The sequence below is a fragment of the Notechis scutatus genome, chromosome 16 (assembly GCF_049901735.1).
Source record: "Notechis scutatus isolate UNSWTSFEM ecotype Mainland chromosome 16, rNotScu1.2, whole genome shotgun sequence".
Classification (NCBI taxonomy): Eukaryota; Metazoa; Chordata; class Lepidosauria; order Squamata; family Elapidae; genus Notechis; species Notechis scutatus.
In genome coordinates this window covers 6,936,969-6,955,000 of record NC_142024.1, presented here as the reverse complement: position 1 = coordinate 6,955,000, position 18,032 = coordinate 6,936,969, and the positions used below count along the sequence as shown (strand labels likewise).

The window sequence follows — 18,032 nt, the reverse complement described above, 5'->3', positions numbered from 1 at the left end:
CATTGCAGAGTTCTCCATGCAGAGTTCAGAAGATTGATTGCTTGTCAGGTATTGCCTGCCTGGTATATTTCTGTACATATCTTGTTAGATAAACCACTGTTAAATGTCTAAGCCTCTGTGTGCTGTGTGCTTTGCTCTTGGGTTGTCTCACAATAGCAGTCACGCTGCACACACATACCCACAACCATTTCTTTTAGCAAGCCTGGCACCGTGCCAATGGGCAGAACGCCACCCGGCAGCACCTCCTGATGGCGCTGGCTGACATTGATCTTTTCATGATCCGGGCCTCCTATGCCGAGCGGCCTTCTGAGACCAGGTAGGAGGGGAGTGAAGGAGGCCCTGAACTGTGCCAGACAGGAGGGAGCCAAGGGGCTTGTGGGTGGGTGGGTTCTTAACTTGGGCAGGAGCCCATGTTCTTAACTTGGTTTCCCCTGACAGGATCTCTGACATCCACATGGACGTGGCAGTGCCACACACCACAGGCCTGAGCCCAGCCCCAGAGGTTGAGGACTGCACTTGCCCGCCTGGCTACCGAGGCCCATCCTGCCAGGTGAGCAGCTGGTGGGGAGCCGACATTACTCCCTGATCCTGGCTGTTGTGGATTCAGACAGCCTGTGCAGACATCCGCGGAATCTGACAGTGGGGAAGAAGAGACCAATGGGGACCAGCCCGGGAGTCTGGGGAGGACTCGGACGAGGGTCCTGCGTCCGATACAGAGATGGGGCCAAGGCCATCCGGGAGTGGGGTGCTGACTCCGGAGCCTGGCAGCAGCAAGGCAGAGGAACAAGGGGAGCCTCTTCCCAGTGCGCGTGTGCGCAGAACTGCTAGAAGACAAGAGCAGCTAAGACAAAAGGGGCAACTCGGGAGTAAGGTTTGGAGGTGATTGCCCCTCCCCTAAGGTATAAAGGACAGGCAAAGGTAGAGAAACCTTTGCAGGAAGCAAAGTCGTTCTCTCTGTTCAGATTAAACCTTGAAGCTCTGTGTGGACTTTGTACTTGTAGTTGGTTTTTTATAGTTCATTTGGCACTTTAGTTGGGCAGCAATTCAAAGGAGAGAAAGGTGGGTGCTTATCTCAGGGGACTGTTTGGGACTCATTAAAGGCTGGGAACGCCCATAATTCCCAGCGTCGAAATAAAACAAGAGTTGTTTTAACTTAAGCACGTGCTTAATTACGGTCTCAGGAAGCCTTGGTCAGAACGCTGGCAGAGGGCTCTTGGGGCACCCAGGACGGGGGGGGGGCAGCCCAGAAGCCAGCGGATCGCCTTCCCCTCTGCTGCGGTTGAGTTGCCTTCTTCCCTCTGTTGCAGGACTGCGACGTTGGGTACACACGCACCTCGAGCGGCCTCTATCTGGGCACCTGCGAGCCATGCAGTTGCAACAGGCATGCCACCGAGTGCGACGTGGAGACGGGAGAGTGCCAGGTGGGCAGGACGCAGGCTTGGCAGCACGAGGAGGGTGCTGGGTTGCTCGGCCCTCCCCAGACCAGCCACCCCGTGCCCAGAACATTCTCAGTGCTGAGGAGGCACCTGCCTGATCCTCGCGGTTGACCCACCGCTTCCCTCTGTTTCCAGGGCTGCCAGCACCACACGGAAGGGCTCCACTGTGAACGTTGCCAGCCTGGATTCTATGGGGATGCCCAGCACGGGACGCCCAGGGACTGCCAGCCGTGCCCCTGCCACGGACCATCCTCAGCCATCCAGTAGGTGGAAGCCGTGACTGCCGGCAGCCCACTCCTTGCCGCGAGGGATTATTTGACTTCCTCTTCTTTCGCCCCCCTCCCCCTGCAGAGAAAGCGGGACCTGTTTTGTGGATGCTGACGGAGAGCCCACCTGCGATTCCTGTGCCCCGGGTTACATCGGGCGCCAGTGTGAAAGGTTGGCAGGCGGAGAGAGAGCTCGGGGCCCGGGCTCAGCTGGGACCTCTGCTGGCGTTGGGGCTGCCTGACGGGGCTGCCCGTCGGCTTTCAGCTGGGGCGGCCTGGCTCCAGTTTCCGCTTCTTTCCTTAAACTGAGCCTGTTTTCTCATCCCAGGTGCGCTCCTGGCTACGTTGGGAGCCCTAGCCTGGGTCAGCCCTGCACAGGTGAGTTCGGAGGAAAGGTGGGTGATGGAGGGTTGGCCATGCCAGGGATGGGGGAAGCTGCTGCTGACAGGATGAAATCAGAACTGGCATGGGAAAGAAAGTAAGAGAGAAGGAGGGAGAGAGAGAGAGAGAGAGAGAGAGAGAGAGAAGAGAAAGAAAGAAAGAAAGAGAAAGAAAGAAAGAAAGAAAGAAAGAAAGAAAGAAAGAAAGAAAGAAAAGAATAGAGAGAAAGAAAGAAAGAAGGAAAGAGAAGAGGAGAGAAGGAAGGGAAGAAGAGAAAGAGAGAAAGAGAAAGGAGGAGAGAAAGGGAAAGAAAAGAAAGAATAGAAAGAAAGGAGAAAGAAAGGGAGGGAGGAGAAGGGAGGGAGAGAGAGAAAGGAGGGGAGGGGAGGGAGGAAAGGAAAGAGAGGAAAGAAAGAAAAGAAAAGAAAGAAAGAAAGAAAGAAAGAAAGATGAAAAGAAAAGAAAGAAAGAGGGAGGAAGGAAGAGAGAAGGAGGGAGGGAAGGAGGAAAGAGGGAAGGAGAAAAGGGAAAGGAAGGAAGAAAAGAAAGAAAAAAAGAAGAAAGAAGAAAAAGAAAGAGAAAGAAAGAAAAAAGAAAGAAAAGAGAAAGAAAGAAAGAAGAAAGAAAGAAAGAAAGAAAGAAAGAAAGAAAGAAAGAAAGAAAGAAAGAAAGAAAGAAAGAAAGAAAAAGAAAGAAAAAGAAAGAAGAGAAAGAAAAAAATAAAAAGAGGAAGAAAGACCGAAAAGAAAGAAAGGAGGGAGGGAAGGAGAGAGGGAGGAAGGGAGGGGAGGAGAGAGAAAGAGAAAGGAAGGAAGGAAGGAAGGAAGGAAGGAAGGAAGGAAGGAAGGAAGGAAGGAAGGAAAAGAAAGAAAGAAAGAGGAAAGAAAGAAAGAAAGAAGAAAGAAAGAAAGAAAGAAAGAAAGAAAGAAAGAAAGAAAGAAAGAAAGAAAGAAAGAAAGAAAGGAAGACTTTAAAGATGGCACAGAAGGGGGTGAAAGGGGGAGAGAGGGGAAGGCTGGACAGACGACACGAGCCCCTCCGCCCCTTTCTCTTCGCCTCCTTCCAGATTCCACCTCCCGATGCCATTGCAACCCACACGGCAGCATCAGCCACCAGTGCGATGCCAGTGGGCAATGCCAGTGTAAGGTAGGTAGGGTGGGGGGAGGGCATAGGGGGCTAGCCTGCTCTCCCTCTCGCCCGCTCCCTTGACCGACACCCCTCGCCCCATACCAGCTCTCCAGCCATGCTCCAGCCGACCTTCCCTTGCCCCCTGCCTCTCTGCCCAGAGCTGGGTGTGTTGTGTGTCTTCCTGCTGTCCAGCAGCCCTTTTTGCCCCCTTCCAGGATCACGCGGAGGGCATCTTCTGTGACGGCTGCCGCCCTCACCACTTCCACCTGAGCGGGGACAACCCCCTGGGCTGCCTGCCCTGTTTCTGCATGGGGGTGACCCAGCAATGCACAAGCTCATCCTACTACCGGGACGTGGTAAGCGGTCGGGGGCTTCCCTCTTGGGGGGGCTGGTGGTGGTCAGAGGGCTTTTCCTCAACCGATTCGGCCATCCGTCCGTCCGTCCCCTGCAGGTCAGCACCTCCTTCCTTCCCGGAGACTTCCAGGGCTTTGCGCTGGTCAACCGCCAGCGCAGCGTCCGCCTCCTGACCGGCTTCGCGGTGGAGATGTCCCCGAGGGCCCTCGGCTCTCCTACGACCAATTTGGGGAGCTGAGCCAGGAGTCTTATTATTGGCAGCTGCCGGACGCTTACCTGGGAGACAAGGTGAGTCCAGGTGGGAGGGCGGGGCTAACCCGGCACCTTATACAGGGCATCTGTAGGAGCTTTGGGGGTGGAGCGGGGGGGGACCCTCCTGCCTGGCCAGAATGGAGGGGGTTTGTGCATAGCGAGGGTGCCCCGCAGAGGTGTTCTGACCCAACCTGGGTCCAAGAAAGCAAACACAAGACAAAGGCAGCAGCCCCCACCTTTTAAGGTTTCATCCACGAATTCTGTTTCTTCACAAATAAAAGGCTGCTTCCAACTAATTAGCTCCGACAAGAAAGAGCCTGGCCAAGTTGTTTGTCAAGGCTGCCAAAAACCCACCGATGAGAAATAGTTTGCAAGAGTTTTCAAATAGTAACTATAATGTCCACGAGGCTGAGCTTCAGAACGTCTTTGCTTTCTGCAAAGAATGCTTCTTCCAATGTGGCTTTTATCCTCTTTTATCCCCTCTTTTATCCTCGGGAGTAAGGCTGCAAGGGGCCATTACCTTGCAGCCTTACTCCCGAGTCGCCCGTGCTGCTGTAATTGTTCTTTCCTCCGAGCAATCCTTCGTGCACGCGCACTTGGCACAGGCTCCTCGGGAACCTCCTCATCGCTGCTGCCAAGTCCCCACAATCTCTGAAGGCAGCAGTCCACTCCCTGATGGTCCTGGCCCCTCATCTGAGTCCTCGCTCTCCTCCGCCGTCCGCACCTCCTGCCCGCTAACCGCAACAAGAGGAGGCTGGCTCAGGTCTGGGTTTCCGATCCATGGAAAAAGGGGAGGGAGGCGCAGGAAATCTCTTGAGTTTTCGTCCAGGGAATGCCGGCAGTTTACATTCCTCTACCAAGTCATGCGCCTGGTTGTCTGAAATGAGAGGAGGAGCGAATGGGACCCGGTGGTCCTCCCCCTCAACTGACCGCTTCAGCCCTCCTCCCTCCAACCAACGTACCTCTATCTATCTAAAATACCTTTATCTCTCGATATAAAAGCGAAATGCCCCTCACGCATCATCACAAAATATCCAGAACCGTAAAGCCTACAAACTTGACGTTTGGCACCTATGTTCCTCTTGGCTTCTAGGGGTTCACTAACAAAAGGATTTTTCCAAATGAGAGATCAGAGCTATTAGTATTTCCTACATTATTATTCAGTTTCACAGCACCAAGCAGCTTTAGTACAGAACAGTTGAGCTAAGCCACGCCCAGGCTCCTTGCTGTCTCCTTGCTCACACAGCAAATACTCTTTCAGTTTCCAAACAGCCCTCAACTCTCTTCACACACTGACAGGATGCTAACCAGATGAATACCGATGGATGCTGGTAGGCAGAGGCAGAATTCCACCCCTCCCCCTTATTTTCTTCCTCAAAAACTAAGCCCGACCACGTAGTTTCGTAGTGAAGCAAGGGGATCGAGCTTGTGTGTGTGTGTGTGTGTGTGTGTGTGTGTGTCTATAGATAGATAGATAGATAATAGATAGATAGATAGATAGATAGATTAATAGATAGATAATAGATAGATAGATAGATAGATAGATAGATAGATAGATAGATAGATAGATAGATAGATAGATAGATAGATAGATAGATAGATAGATAGATAGATAGACAGATAGATAGACAGACAGACAGATGATAGATAGACAGACAGACAGACAGATAGATAGATAGATAAATGATAGATAGATAGATATTATATAGATAGATGATAGATAGATGATGAATAGATATAGATAGAAGATAGATAGATAGATAGATAGATAGATAGATAGATAGATAGATAGATAAATGATAGATAGATATTATATAGATACCGTATTTATCGGCGTATAACACGCACTTTTTCCCCCTGAAAATAGGGGGCAAATGATGTATGCGTGTTATACGCCGATATAATGTTAAGAAGCCTTCGGTGAATGCTGCTGGGATCGGGGATCAAGGACACAAATGTAAGAAGGGGAGGGAGGAAGCAACCGAAGCCTGTCCTTCTCTCTGGGTCAGCTCTCTCAGTTGCTCTCTCGCTCCTCCACCAGCACAGGAAGAAACTGCTTCAAAGAAGCGGGGGGGAGCTTTTCCTGTCGCCTCTCCCCCACCCCACCCCCCGTCCGCCCGCCCGCCCGCCCGCAGTGCTCCGTTCTGCCTGCCTGCCTGCCTTCGTTAATGGTTGAATCGGAACAGCTTCGGCTGAGTAAAAGAGGCGAATAGTTATTATTCTCAGCCGAAGCTGCTCCCAAACAACCAGAAACTAAGGCAGGCAGGCAGAATTTTTTAAATTTTTTTCCCTGAAATTTCCCCCTTAAAATGAAGATGCGTGTTATACGCCTGTGCGTGTTATACGCCGATAAATACGGTAGATGGTAGATAGATGATGAATAGATATAGATAGAAGATAGATAGATAGATAGATAGATAGATAGACAGATAGACAGACAGACAGATAGACAGACAGACAGACAGATAGATGATAGATAGATAGACAGACAGACAGACAGATAGATAGATAGATAGATAGATAGATAGATAAATGATAGATAGATAGATATTATATAGATTGATAGATGATAGATATATGATGAATAGATATAGATAGAAGATAGATAGATGATAGATAGACAGACAGACAGATAGATAGATAAATGATAGATAGATAGATATTATATAGATAGATGATAGATAGATGATGAATAGATATAGATAGAAGATAGATAGATAGATAGATAGATAGATAGATAGATAGATATTATATAGATTGATAGATGATAGATAGATGATGAATAGATATAGATAGAAGATAGATAGATGATAGATAGACAGACAGACAGATAGATAGATAAATGATAGATAGATAGATATTATATAGATAGATGATAGATAGATGATGAATAGATATAGATAGAAGATAGATAGATAGATAGATAGATAGATAGATAGAAGATATTATATAGATTGATAGATGATAGATAGATGATGAATAGATATAGATAGAAGATAGATAGATGATAGATAGACAGACAGACAGATAGATAGATAAATGATAGATAGATAGATATTATATAGATAGATGATAGATAGATGATGAATAGATATAGATAGAAGAGATAGATAGATAGATAGATGATAGATAGATAGATGATAGATAGATAGAAGATAGATAGATAGATAGATAGATAGATAGATAGATAGATAGATAGATAGATAGATAGATAGAGATATAAATACCTCTATATAATATCCACGTTCCTTAAATCCTGGGTTCATTGCAGTATCAATATCTTTTTCTTCCCTTGGGCTCCACAGTGGGCAGAACTGTGCATGAGGATCAGGGAGTGCCACGCTGTTGGGGGTGGGGCTTTTTGGCAATACCACCCTCCACCCCCACCCCCCAAGACCGAGGCCCGTGTCTGTGGGAAGGCAGGGGGGGGGTATCACTCTACTACTTGACTTCTCTGTTTCTCTTTCCTGCTTCTCGTTCCTTCTTTCCTGCCTGACCGCTTGCCAGGGGAGACCTATTATGCCCGGATGCGTCGTGCCCACAAGGTACGCTGGCCCGAGGTCCATCCAGGGGCCCCAGGGAGCCCGGGGGGGGGCAGCTCCTGACCTCTCTGGTGTTAGGTTGAGGAAGTCCAAGGAACTAGACCTGTCTTGCTCTACCCTTTTTGGCCCCCCCGCGTCCTTACCGAATTTGCGCCCTTGCAGGGGGAGGCAAAATGGCAGAAGACCGGGGGGGGCATGTGGGGCTGAGATCCTGGGGGAAGGGGGCAGCTGTCAGTGGGGCTCTGCTTTCTCAGCGCTTGGGGTCCGGCCGTCCTCGTGTGGCGGCTCCCCTTCTTGTTGGCTCGAACGTGCCCGCTGCAGTTGGGCCGGTGAGCTTTCCCCGGGACCAAGGCTGACTTCGGGGGCCGGTGGTTTTGGAAGGGCAGCCTGGCATGGCCCTCACCAGCCTCCCTCCCTCCCGGCAGAACTCCACGTCCCTCTCGGAGGAGGAGCTGAGGAAGGAGGTGGCCGCAGGGCGGATGCCCGGCCCTCCGGCCTTCCCGGAGGAGGAGCAGGCGAGCTGCTCAGGTATAGGGCCCCGTGTGAGAGTGCGGAGCCTCTGGGGCTCAGGCTGTGCCCCATGGATGAGGAGGCAGGGCACAGTGGGGTCAGCTCTGAGCCGATCAGCTGCTCTTGGGGATTGGGGAAGGGCCTGGAAGGGCGCTATGGAAGTCCGCCGGTCTTCTCTTCTGTTTCTGCTCTTCTCTCCCCTCCCCTTTCTCTCCCCTCCCTTCATTCACCCCTTCCCTCTCCTCTCCCCTCTTCTCCCCTTCGCTCTCCCTTTCCCTCTTCCCTTCGTTCTTCCCTCCCCTCCTCTTCGCTTTCCTTCCCTGTTCCCTCCTCTCCCCTCTCTTCCCCTTCCCTTTTCCCTTCCCTTCCCTCTCCCTTTCCCTTCCCTCTTCCCTTCCCTCTTCCCTTCTCTCTCCTCCCCTCCTCTCCCTCCCCTTCCCCCTTCCCTTTGCTCTCCCCTTCTCTCTCCCCTCCCCTCCCTTCCCTGTTCCCTCCTCCCCTCCTCTTCCCTCTTTCCTTTCCTTCTCTCTCCCCTTCTCTCTCCTCTTCCTTTCCCTCCCCTTCCCTTCCCTCTTCCCTCCTCTCTTCACCTCTTCCCTTTTCCCTTCCCTGTTCCCTCCTCTCCTCTCCCCTCTCCTCCCCCTCCCCTTCCCTCTTCCCTTCGCTCCCCTCTTCCCCTCCCTGTTCCCTCCTCTCCTCTCCTCTTCCCTTTTTCTCTCTCCTCCCCATCAGGCCCAGGAAACCCAGCTGAGAGAGGATGCTGACATCTGGGAGATGCTTTCCCGGCTGGCAGCAGAAGGCAGCCCCCAAGTCCCCCCACCTGCCAAACTGCGGAGACCCCCTGTGGCCCGCCAAGGCTCTCTGCCTCCTCCTCCTCCTCCTCCTCTGGCTGCTCCCCCAGGCAGGTCCTCTCTGCTCCCCTCCTTCTCTGGCCGCCCCTCCCGGCTCAGCCCCCCAGGTACAGCTTTCTCTACCTTCCCCTCTGCATGCGCCGGGCCGGAAGGGGCTGGCAACCCCTGCTCTCCTTTTGGCTACTTGGATGGATCAAAACATGTCTTCTTTTCCTTCCTTCCTTCCTTCCTTCCTTCCTTCCTTCCTTCCTTCCTTCCTTCCTTCCTTCCTTCCTTCCTTCCTTCTCCTCCCTCCCTTCCTTCCTTCCTTCTCTCTCCCTCCCACCCTCCCTCCTTCCTTTCTTCCTTCTCCCTCCTCCTTCTCTCCTCCCTCCCTCCTTCCATCCTCCTTCCTCCTTCCTTCCTTCTGTCCTTCTCCCTCCCTCCTTCCTTCCTTCCTGTCCTCCCTCCTTCCTCCCTCCTCCCTTTCTTCCTTCTCCTCCCTCCCTCCTTCCTTCTGTCCTTCTCCCTCCCTCCTTCCTTCCTTCCTTCTGTCCTCCTCCCCCTCCCTCCTTCCTCCTTCCTTCCTTCTGTCCTTCTCTCTCCCTCCCTCCTTCCTTCTGTCCTTCTCCCTCCCTCCTTCCTTTCTTCCTTCTCTTCCTCCCTTCTTCCTTCCTTCCTTCCATCCTCCTCCCTCCCTCCCTCCTCCCTTTCTTCCTTCTCCTCCTTCCTTCCTTCTGTCCTCCTCCCGCCCTCCTTCCTTCTGTCCTTCTCCCTCCCTCCCTCCTTCTTTCCTTCTGTCCTCCTCCCTCCCTCCTTCCTCCTTCCTTCTGTCCTTCTCTCTCCCTCCCTCCTTCCTTCTGTCCTTCTCCCTCCTTCTTTCCTTCTGTCCTCCTCCCTCCCTCCTTCCTCCTTCCTTCTGTCCTTCTCTCTCTCCTCCCTCCTTCCTTCTGTCCTTCTCCCTCCCTCCCTCCCTCCTTCCTTCCTTCTGTCCTCCCTCCCTCCCTTCCTTCCATCCTTCTCCCTCCCTCCCTCCTCCCTTTCTTCCTTCTCCTCCTCCTTCCTTCCTTCTGTCCTCCCTCCTCCCTCCCTCCTTCCTTTCTTCCTTCTCTTCCTCCCTTCTTCCTTCCATCCTTCTCCCTCCCTCCTTCCTTCTGTCCTTCTCTCTCCCTCCCTCCTTCCTTCTGTCCTTCTCCCTCCCTCCTTCCTTCCTTCTGTCCTCCTCCCTCCCTCCTCCCTTTCTTCCTTCTCCTCCTCCCTCCTTCCTTCTGTCCTTCTCCCTCCCTCCCTCCGTTCCCCACCTCCTCTGGATGGGGCTGCGCCTCCTCCGTCCTGGAGTCCAGGCAGGTGGCCTTCCCAAAGAACCGTCTGTTGATGCCAACAACCGCCTGCTTTCTGCTTCCAGGCACCGACTCTGGGGGGCTGAAGCCCCAAAGGTACCCTTGCATGAGCTGGGTTCCGCTCTGTGGCATCCTACAGAAAAAGGAAGGCAGGGCCAGGAGTCGGCTGTGGGCAGCGGATGTTGAAGCCTCCAAAGCTTGGAGCCTTTCGTGGGTAGGCGGGTGGGAAGGAAGGAAGGAAGGAAAGAGAGAAGGGAAGATAAGGGAAGAGAGAAGGAAGGGACAGGAAAGGAAAGGAAAGGAAAGGAAAAAAGGAGAGGAGGAAGGAAGGAAAAAAGGAGAGAAGGAAAGGGAAAGGAAGGAGGGAGGGAGGAAAGAAGGAATGAAAGAAGGGAAGATTAGGGAAGAAAGAAGGAAGGGAAGGTAAAAGAAAGGAAAGGAGAGGAGAAAGGAAGGAAGGAGAGAGAAAGAAAGGGAAAGGAGGGAGGGAGGAAGAAGGAAAGAAAGTGAAGGGAAGATTAGGGAAGAGAGAAGGGAATGAAAGAAGGGAGGAAAGAAGGGAAGATTAGGGAAGAAAGAAGGAAGGGAAGGTAAAAAGAAAGGAAGGAGAGGAGAAAGGAAGGAGAGAGAAAGAAAGGGAAAGGAGGGGGAGGGAAGAAGGAAAGAAAGTGAAGGGAAGATTAGGGAAGAGAGAAGGGAGGAAAGAAGGAAAGATTAGGGAAGAAAGAAGGAAGGGAAGGTAAAAGAAAGGAAAGGAGGAGAAAGGAAGGAAGGGGAAGGAGAGAAAGAAAGGGAAAGGAGGGAGGGAGGAAAGAAGGAAAGAAAGAAGGGAAGATTAGGGAAGAAAGAAGGAAGGAAGGTAAAAGAAAGGGAAGGAGAGGAGAAAGGAAGGAGAGAGAAAGAAAGGGAAAGGAGGGAGGGAGGGAAGAAGGAAAGAAAGTGAAGGGAAGATTAGGGAAGAGAGAAGGGAACGAAAGGAAGAAGGAGGGAGGAAAGAGAAAGGAGAAAGAAAGAAAAATAGAGAAGGAAAGATTAAGGAAGAGAGAAGGAAAGGAGGGAGGGGGCTGTTTTCCATCCCAAAGTCCTTCTTTCCTCAAAGGGCTGGGGGGGTTGTGTGCTTTGTTCCGCCTTGAATTTCTGGAGCCGGGCTGGGCTGTGGTACTGGTGTGAGCCTTGCTTGGTGTGTGTGTGTGTGTGTGTGTGTGTGTTTGTTGTCGGCCTGCCCCACGGCAACCGTCTCCCCTCTTCCATCTCAGCGCTGGCTGCTCTACCGGGAGTTCCCCAGGCTCCCCGAAGCCACTTTCTACTGGGAGCTGCCCAGGCCTTTCCTGGGGAACCAGGTAACCCCTCCTTCCCAGGTGGTGAGGCTGGGACCCAGCATGGTGTGGTTTTCTCTCTCTCTCTTTCTCTCTGAACGACCATCCTGCGTGGTATCACTTGGTTACGGGTAGTCCTTGACTTACAACCGTTGGTTTAGAGACCGAAGGGACAACGTTGCCAAAGAAAAGGGTGACTTATGACCGTCTCTCACGCTTAACGGCCATTGTAGCGTTCCCCAGGGTCACGGGATCAAAATTCAGGTCGTTCAGCAGCTGTCCCAGAGTTACGACGGCCGCGGTGTCCCGGGATGCAAGCCAGACTCACGGAACGGCCGCGTTCCTAACTGAACGGCCGCCGGCGATTCCCTTCCCAACCGAGGCGCCCGTGAAACGGGGGCAGAGCTAGCCGCTTTGCGACAAATGCCTTCGCTTAGCAACGGCAACGTTGGGCTCGACGGCGTAAGTCATAAGTCGAGGACTGCCTGCGTGGCGCGGAGCCTTCTGGCGTGTGGCGCTTCTCCGTCATGGATAACACCGGAGAATGTGACCTCCTCACATTTCTCAGGTTGATTTTTTTTTTCCAGAGCTTTTAACTCGAATGAGGTTGTGCCCGGCAATCGTTGACGCGTTTGTGTGAATTAAAATATCGGGGGAAACTTTTAAGAAAGGAAGTTTCTTAAACTCCGAGGGAGATTCGTCGTATAAGGGGAGGGAGGGTCTCCCTTGGCTCCCACAGGCGCCCCCGAAGGCCTTGTGAGCTAAGCCACCAAAGAGAAAACCCAGGTTGGCTTTTCGATTTGTGCCTCTGCTCCGTTGGTGGCTTGGTGTGTGGTGCAAAAAGGCGTAGAAGCAGGGACACCCGTGGCCGGCGGCCTCTGCCTGGCCTACCTCGCTGAGTCACAGAGAAGATAAATTCCCCACTGGGTCCAAGCAGGTTATGGGGGGCCCGGCCTTGAGCTGCCTGTTGGCGGCCTAAACGCCGTGCCTTGAACGACGGGTGGGCTTCAAAAATTTTAGCAAGGAGTTCTCTTACCTGGTTGCGGGGTGGGCGTGGCCATGGTGGGCGTGGCCTAGCGAGCCTCCTGCACCACAGTGTGTGTGTGTGGGGTGTTTCTGCTCTCCCCGGACTCCTGAGGCTTTCCTCGACCCTCTGGGATGGCGAAAATGGCCTCCTTGGACTCTGGAGGCTCTCTGGAAGCCGGAAATGGGTGCATTTCCGGCCTTCCCAAACTTCTGGGAGGCCCATTTTTCTCCCTCCCCGAGCCTCTGCGCTTACCTGCATCCAATATGGGTCAGGTGGGGACTCGGGGGAGGGGTGGGCAGGAGTGGGATTTGGGGGGGTTCTCTGAATTGCGCAGAATCTTAGCTAGGGGCTCTCGCGAACCCCCAGCAACTCCACCCCTGCCTTGAACGCTGGTTCCTCTCGCTCCTGGATGAGACCGGAAGCCCCTCCTGGCTGGGGGGACGAGTGACCGAACAGAGGGTCTCCATCTCACCCCTGCAGGTGGGCTCCTACGGGGACGCCTTCGCTACACCCTTTCCTACACGGCCGGAGGGAGAGGCACCCCGCTGCCCGACGCGGATGTGCAGATTACCGTAAGTTGGGGAAGGGGGGGGGCAAACTGCCTGCAAGTGGCCTTTGGGGCGGGGGGCTGGCTGGGAGGGGGAAGCTGGAGCCCCTCCCCCAGGAACACCCCTTCCCTTTACTGTAAGTAAACTGCTAGTAAAGAGAATGCCTATTGAATGAATCCGTGTATTAACTGCAGCGAGAATGGCGTTTGCACAAAATTGGAAAAGCGACGAGATTCCCGCGGAAGAGAAACTGGTTAGGAAAACATGAGAATGTGCAGAAATGAATTAGGCTAAGGCTAGCAATTAAAAGAGAAGGAGCAAAGTGAATATTATACGATGCGGGAATTATTTTATTGATGGCTGGAAAATAAACATGGACGTTAGACATGAAAGAAGATTAGTAAAAAATAGTATTTTTTTTTAAATTTCGTTGTACGAGGTGCAATGCCAATAAAGTAAACTAAACTAAACACACAAAAAGAATTAAAAATGTTAAGATGGGGCATGTTACAAGAATTGGATATATATTAAGTATATTAGTATTAAGTAAGAATAGAGTATTAATACCAAGCAATGAATACGTATCAACTGTAAGTGTTATTGCACAAGATAGTTGTACCCAGATGACACATTGTTCAAATAGAAGATGGATTGTTTGTATAATATAATAAAATAAAATAAAAAAATTACCAAGAAAAAAACGGGAATCCTCCCCTTCCCATTTATGCTGCTGTAGTTTGCAGCTTCTCTCCGGAGTTCCGCCTGGCTTCCTCCGTCGTAGAGGAAGGAAGCAGGATTGGCCACTGGCCCCTCTGCCCCCTAGGGAGTGGAGTGGGGGAGGGGGCTAGGGCCGCTGGGGGTCTACTTGAGACCCTCCCAGCTGATGTGGAAGCCTCTCCCCCCCCCTTGTTCTTCCTCTCTTTCAGGGCAACGACATCACGCTGGTGGCTTACCTGTCCGAGCTGCGGCCTCACGAGCACAAGGGTTTCGAGGTGGTCTTCCGGGAGGTAAGGAGGCAAGGGAGATCCACAGGAGGAGGAGGGGAAGGGATGAAGCAGGCTGGCATTCCTGCACCCCCTTGTCGCCTCCAGGTGGAGCGGCAGAAGCAGTCCAGCCGCCGGTCCGCACCCGCGGCCTCTGGACTTGCCCCCTTCCCGCTTCCTTTTTCTCTTCAGCAATTCTGGAAGCGGCCAGACGGGCAGCCCGCCACGCGGGAGCACCTGCTGATGGCCCTGGCCGACCTGGACGAGGTCCTCATCCGCGCCACCCACTCCACGGACATGCTTTCGGCAGGCATCACTGGCGTCAGTATGGAGACGGCGGTGCCCAACTACACCAGCCTGCCCCGGGCTTTGGAAGTGGAGGAATGCCGCTGCCCACCTGCGTACCAGGGCCTTTCTTGCCAGGTGAGCTGAGCGGCTGGGGCCCAGCTGGACCTTTAGGTCTCAGAATAAGCACTGACACCCCCCCCCAACCCCCTAATCTTTCCTGCCTTCTCTCTTGCAGGACTGCGCGGCCGGCTACACCCGGACCGGCGGAGGGCTGTACCTGGGCCACTGCACGCTGTGTGAATGCAACGGGCACTCGGAATCCTGCCACCCTGAGACTGGCACTTGCTCGGTGAGAACTCTTTTGGGTTGCCGCCTTCGCCAGTGTTCTAACCAAGGCTTCCTGAGACACCAACAAACACACATAAAACCCAAAACCCTTTTTATTTTAGTTCAGTGGCTGTGAATTATTGTCATTCACAGCTCGGAACGAGTCTTAACTGGTTATAATTAGTCCCAGGGACGTTGGCCAAAGTTCTTTAGGAGAAGTCTGATAAGAATGCACCTTTATCTGTCTTGAAGTGCAGCCAACAACTCAAGTCCCAATTAGTCTTTCCAAAACCAGAGAACAGATTCACCACGGAGCTTTCAGAGTCCAAACCGATCGACGTTGCTTCCTGCAAAGGTTTCTCTACCTTTGCCTGTCCTTTATACCTTAGGGGAGGGGCAGTCTCCTCCCAGCCTTACTCCTGAGTCACCCCTTTTGTTTCAGCTGCTCTTGCCTTCTAGCAGCTCTGCGCCTGTCAGCACATAATTCCCAGATGGTCCTGGCCCCATCTCTGCATCGGACTCAGGACCCTCGTTCGAGTCCTCCCCAGACTGGCCCTTGTTCTTCCCCACTGTCCGACTCGGCTGCACAGGCTGCCGGCGAACCACAACACAAAGAGCCAGGCACAGGAATAAGTGCCTGGGGAGGGGGCTGGAAGGAGCAGGGGCTTTCTTGGTGCCCCCCAGGTGCCAAGCAGGGGCTCTGCCCAGAGCGTCAGTCCTTTCCTCCCTGACAAAAGGCATCCGGGCAGCTTTCAGTGGTCTCAACTGGGCTGCTCAAAGCTCTAAACCGTGCATGGAATCTGGCAGCCAGGAGAAGAGAATGTGGGGCTGGGGTGTGTGGCAACGGCTTAGGTTACGCAACGGGGAGTTGGGATACTTTTGCAGTTGGTGAAACGGCCTGTTTTGAATATTGGCCTTCCAGTTTATCCTGTTCTTAATTAATTGGATCAAACGGGGCTTTTCTTTAAATGAGCATTTTATTCTGTTGAAAAAGCAGCAGTGGAAACTTGTGGGTAGGTTTGGCTTCCAAGTTGGCCTTCTCGAGTCTCTTCCCCTCCCCCTCCCCCGGGTTTCCGTTCCCCTTTCTTTCCCATAATGACAATCCTTCTGTTCTTCCTTCCTTCCTTCTCCCTCCCTCCGTTCCTCCTTCCTTCCTCCCTCCCTCCTCCTTCCTCCCTCCTTCTCCCTCTCTCCTGCCTTCCTCTCCCCCTCCCTTCCATTGATCCCATCTCTCCTTCCTTCCTTCCTCCTCCATCCTTCCTTCTCCCTCCTTCCCTACTCCCTCTGTCACTCCCTCCCTCCTCCCTTCTCTCTCCCTCCTTCCTCTGTCGCGCCCTCCCTTCTTTTTCCTTCCTTCCTTCCTTCCTTCCTTCCTTCCTCCTTCCCTCCCTCCCTACCTTTGTCACTCCCTCCCTTCTTTCCTCTTCCTTCTCCCTCCATCTCTTCCTTGCTCCCTCCTTCCTTCTCCCTCCCTCCTCCTCTTTCCCTCCTCCTTCCTCTGTCACACCCTCCTTTTTCCCCTTCCTTCCTTCCCCTCCCTCCCTCTTTCCTCTTGCTCCCTCCCTCCCTCTTCTGTCCCTCCCTACCTCTGTCACTCCCTCCCTTCTTTCCCCTTCCTTCTCCCTCCATCTCTTCCTTGCTCCCTCCTTCCTTCTGTCTCCCTCCTTCCTCTGTCGCACCCTCCCATCTTTTCCATTTCTTTCCTTCCTTCCTTCCTTCCTTCCTTCCTTCCTTCCTTCCTTCCTTCCTTCCTTCCTTCCTTCCTTCCTTCCTTCCTTCCTTCCTTCCTTCCTTCCTTCCTTCCTTCCTTCCTTCCCTCTAGCACTGCCTGCACCATGCAGCTGGAGAGTTCTGCGAACAGTGCGCCCCCGGCTACTACGGAGATGCCACCGCTGGGACCCCCGAGGACTGCCAGCCGTGCGCTTGCCCATTGCCAGATCCTGAGAACCAGTAAGCCACCTGCCCTCTTGGGGGGGGTGGGGATCAGGAATCCTTTCTCGGCGAGAGCTCAGGATGGCGCCTATTTCTTTTTTGGCAGATTCTCGCGGACGTGCGAGAGCCTGGAGGGCGGCGGCTATCGCTGCACTGCCTGCGAACCTGGTTACGCTGGCCAGTATTGCGAACAGTGAGTGGGTCTCTCCCTGGAAGGGCTGAGCTGGGATGGGGCAGCAGCCCCTGAGCGCCTCTCCTGATGGGTCTCTGGTTCTCCCCCTAGATGTGCCTCTGGATACACGGGAAACCCAAACATCCATGGGCAGAAATGTCTTCCTTTGGGTGAGCAAAGATGCGCTTGCTCGTCGTGGAGTTGTCGTCCTACGAAACGGGGGGGTGGTGGTGCTCTGTTTTCCGCCGCCTGGCGTGCGGGAGCTGAGCTGCCCCCTCCCCTCTGCCTCCTCTCCCTTCTCAGGACCCCCCGAGCAGCCCCGCCTGGTCGTCCGAATCCATCCCTCCCGGACGGCTGTGTCCCAGGGCAGCGAAGTGACGCTGCGGTGCCAGGTCAGTGGGGAGCCACCCCATTTCTTCTACTGGTCCCGTGAAGATGGGCGCCCCGTGCCAAGTACTGCCCAGCGCAGGGAGCAAGGTGAGTCTGTGCCGTCCCCCCAACTGGGCAGATTGCAAAGCATGCGGGGTGGGCGGGGGAGACCCAGAAGGGGAGGGACAGTGGCCCGAGCAGGGAGTGTCGTGTTTTTGAAGTCAAACGAATCTGTGGCCTGGTTGCAAAACACAGAAACGGAGTCAAACCAATCTTGGCCAGGGAGGATCCCTCGATCTCTGAAGGGCCCTTTACAGCAGGGGTCGCCGACCTTTTGGACCTCAGGGACCACCAAACTCATAATTTTAAATCCCAGGGACCACTAACCGGTTCTGTGGGCGTGGCCTAATTTGTGGGTGTGGCGTGGTGGTCATGTGACTGGCTGGGCATGGCTTGTATGTCAATAATATAAATATTGATATAAATATTGCATTTTTTATTTAAAAAGAGAGCAACTTTTATCCAAAATCAGGCAAAGCAGGCAGATTGAGTTGCTCACAGAATCACAGATTCATTCAGAGATCTATCTATCTGCCATCGGCTAGCTCAGTCTGTCACATAAAATTTGCTTGCAAGCAAACTCACAAAATTAACTCACAACACACCATGTATGTAAATATTGAATTTTTTTATAAAAAAAGAACAACTTTTACCCAAAATCAGGCAAAGGAGGCAGGCAGATTGAGTTGCTCACAGAGTCATTCAGTGATCTATCTATCTGCCATCGGCTAGCTCAGTCTCTCAAATTTGCTTACCGGGAGTCTGCATTGAATAATAGAACCTTCAGTCCTAAGGGAGGTTCGGCTGTGCTTAAAAGCAGAGCCGAAGACCTAAAGACTAGCTAGAAAGGAAGAAATCCAACCATTTCCTGCTTCCTAGCTAATCTAAATCTCCCAGCACAACAGAACAGTTGATGGTCGGAAAAAAAGGAAAAATAGCAATTTAGCAGGCAAGGTTGCCGAGTAAGGAGT

At 52.8% G+C, this 18,032-nt stretch overlaps 1 protein-coding gene across 1 annotated transcript in view; it reads left to right on the top strand.

Moving 5' to 3' along the window:
- The window catches only part of HSPG2 (heparan sulfate proteoglycan 2), a 92,312-nt gene that overhangs the window by 39,149 nt on the left and 35,131 nt on the right, over positions 1-18,032 (top strand). The window contains 18 exon segments of the mRNA XM_087944786.1: positions 198-316; positions 439-550; positions 1,308-1,421; positions 1,572-1,699; positions 1,788-1,874; positions 2,031-2,080; positions 3,150-3,229; positions 3,427-3,567; positions 3,663-3,753; positions 3,756-3,863; positions 12,863-12,954; positions 13,857-13,937; positions 14,106-14,336; positions 14,437-14,550; positions 16,351-16,478; positions 16,567-16,653; positions 16,744-16,802; positions 16,936-17,109. Of these exon segments, the coding sequence (XP_087800912.1) occupies positions 198-316; positions 439-550; positions 1,308-1,421; positions 1,572-1,699; positions 1,788-1,874; positions 2,031-2,080; positions 3,150-3,229; positions 3,427-3,567; positions 3,663-3,753; positions 3,756-3,863; positions 12,863-12,954; positions 13,857-13,937; positions 14,106-14,336; positions 14,437-14,550; positions 16,351-16,478; positions 16,567-16,653; positions 16,744-16,802; positions 16,936-17,109 (1,996 nt within the window).